Below are 2,101 nucleotides of genomic sequence, written 5' to 3' on the forward strand. Positions count from 1 at the left end.
CAGCTGTTCCGTTCCGTGACTTACGACGTCGTGCGTGATCGTGATCGAGAGCAGTTGGCCACCGGTACGCCGTACGAGGAGGTCTGCATCATTGCCAGTGTAACGGCCGACAGTCTGACCACTAGGACAACGTTCCCGGGGTACCGCATGATAGAACTGTTCTACCCGACCGTGCCGTACTTTGGTCCGAACGTGTTCCGGCGGTTCAACCGCACGACGCTGAGCCTGGAACTGCGCAAGGGTACGATCGATGAGCTCGTCATGGGGTTGAGCCACTTGGAAAGCCTGAAGGTGAGCGACACCGGCCTGGGCTTGTTCGAGGTGCTTCCGGAAGCGAACTCAATCCTGCAGGCGCTCGCCATCCACGAGCGCAAACTGGTCCGCCTGTCGGCCAACGTGCGCTTTCTGGTAGGACTCCAGCTGCTCGACCTCTCCGGGTGCTCGCTGACGACGGTAGACCTCGGGACGCTCACGCCGATCCCTTGGCTGACGGTGCTGAACTTGGCCGACAATCGGTTGACGCTTGTCGAGGCCACCGAAGATGTCGTGCTGCCGGAACTGATCATGTTCGACGTCCAGCAGAACGACCTCCAACGGATCGCCCGCTATCCGGAGATGTTCCCCGGGCTTCGATTCACGCGCTTGCTTCAGAACGGGTGGCGGTGCGAGTGGGTCAGCGAGGTGCGGAACAAAATCTGGACCAGCCGGATCACGGTGCTAGGCTCGGACTTTGAGTGCGCGGGCGAGGCCCGGGTGAACAATGGCGGACTGTGTTGTGTGCCGACCGAGGAGCGGATCGCCATTAGTAAAACGATGCTCTCGGTTCTGGCCGAGCTCGGGCGGTCAGCGGTGGCCGGAGATGGTAGTCCCCGGGGGTCCGGGACCGCTGATAGTGCAACCGTTGCCGACGCACCGCCGATGACGGTCAAAGTGTTCGAAAACGAAACCGTCGAAGGGGTGATCGGTGTCGAGATGGACAACGTTGGCATCTACTTGCAAGAGCCCGTCGGGGCCATCTAGAGTAGAGTGGCCGGTGGCTCTGATTAACGTTGATCGCATCCATTCGCGGTCGGCTGATAAGGCTGTTTAGTTTGTACCGATCGGTCGTGGAAGTAAAGCGTGAAGTAGACCTCGAAAAATCATCATCCTCATGCGTCGTTCACTGATCGCCTTGTGAGTATTTTGGCCGCGGGGCCTTGGTATAGGGTGTTCCGGCAAGTGTTTGGATTTTAAGCTACCGATTGCTTGACTTTTGAAACGTCAAACTTCATTCTGGAAATTGTAAACATTTAGTCAAAACTTTGACTTTTGCCAAATGGGACTCTGTACGCTTGCAGAAAATTGGAAAATATTAAAAACTTATTTCCAAAGTGGTCTTCAAGCATAATAATCGTATTCGTTGCTCCACACGTCGTGCAAGAGAAGCCAATGCACCCGCCAACGAGTGACTGTTTGTTGTGGATTTTGGTCTGGCGACATCATCAGCCCCTTTTTCTTCAAATATGAAGAATGGAACTTGTACGACTTTGGGCTTTGGTTTCAACCGGACGGCACTACGTACCATACAGCGACACAATCGATATTTTGCGCCCCCATTTTCGGAATTCAAACACTAGATGGACCCCACCCTATACTATCAGCCGATGACGAGCACTTGTTTTGAAGGTTTTCCCTGTCGGTCGCGGTTTGTTTACGGTCGTCGGTCGGGGCCAAAGTGCTAACCTGCACGAGGTGGCACCGTAATCAAACGTGCTTCATCGAGGGAGCATCGGTCAGCGACGAGTCGGGAGAACATTCCGTCAGCGTCCCGGCGCAAACGCTGCACGTCGCCATCGAGGGGAGCGAGATTCTGCACTTCTCTCCCGGCCTGTTCGATGGCCTCGTCGGCACCGCGTTCCTGACACTAAAAAACGGCTTTATTCCCGCCGTAACGTTCCGATCGGACGGGCTGAACTCTCTGCGCATCGACCATACGGAGCTGCGCGAATTTACGGTCCGCCCGGTCGAGAATCGCAACCTCAATACGCTGATCATCAGCGGCAATCCGTTGCGGGCACTTTCGCCCACCATCCGCCACCTAACGGGCCTCTCGATTCTGGAC

The 2,101-nt window shown here is 55.9% G+C and overlaps 2 protein-coding genes across 2 annotated transcripts; both read left to right on the plus strand.

Annotated features, from left to right (window-relative positions):
• Positions 1–21: 21 nt before the first annotated feature.
• LOC128277022 (uncharacterized) lies at positions 22–1,106 on the plus strand (the record flags this gene model as incomplete). The annotated part of the gene is made up of 1 exon (XM_053015471.1): positions 22–1,106. A coding segment is annotated over one exon (999 nt), but the record flags the coding sequence as incomplete, so codon positions are not given.
• A 44-nt stretch (positions 1,107–1,150) lies between these two features.
• LOC128277023 (uncharacterized) lies at positions 1,151–2,095 on the plus strand (the record flags this gene model as incomplete). Its single annotated transcript, XM_053015472.1, has 2 exons — positions 1,151–1,173; positions 1,666–2,095. Coding segments are annotated over exons 1-2 (453 nt in total), but the record flags the coding sequence as incomplete, so codon positions are not given.
• Positions 2,096–2,101: the final 6 nt, after the last annotated feature.

The sequence above is a fragment of the Anopheles cruzii genome, unplaced genomic scaffold (genome assembly GCF_943734635.1).
Source record: "Anopheles cruzii unplaced genomic scaffold, idAnoCruzAS_RS32_06 scaffold03463_ctg1, whole genome shotgun sequence".
Lineage (NCBI taxonomy): Eukaryota > Metazoa > Arthropoda > Insecta > Diptera > Culicidae > Anopheles > Anopheles cruzii.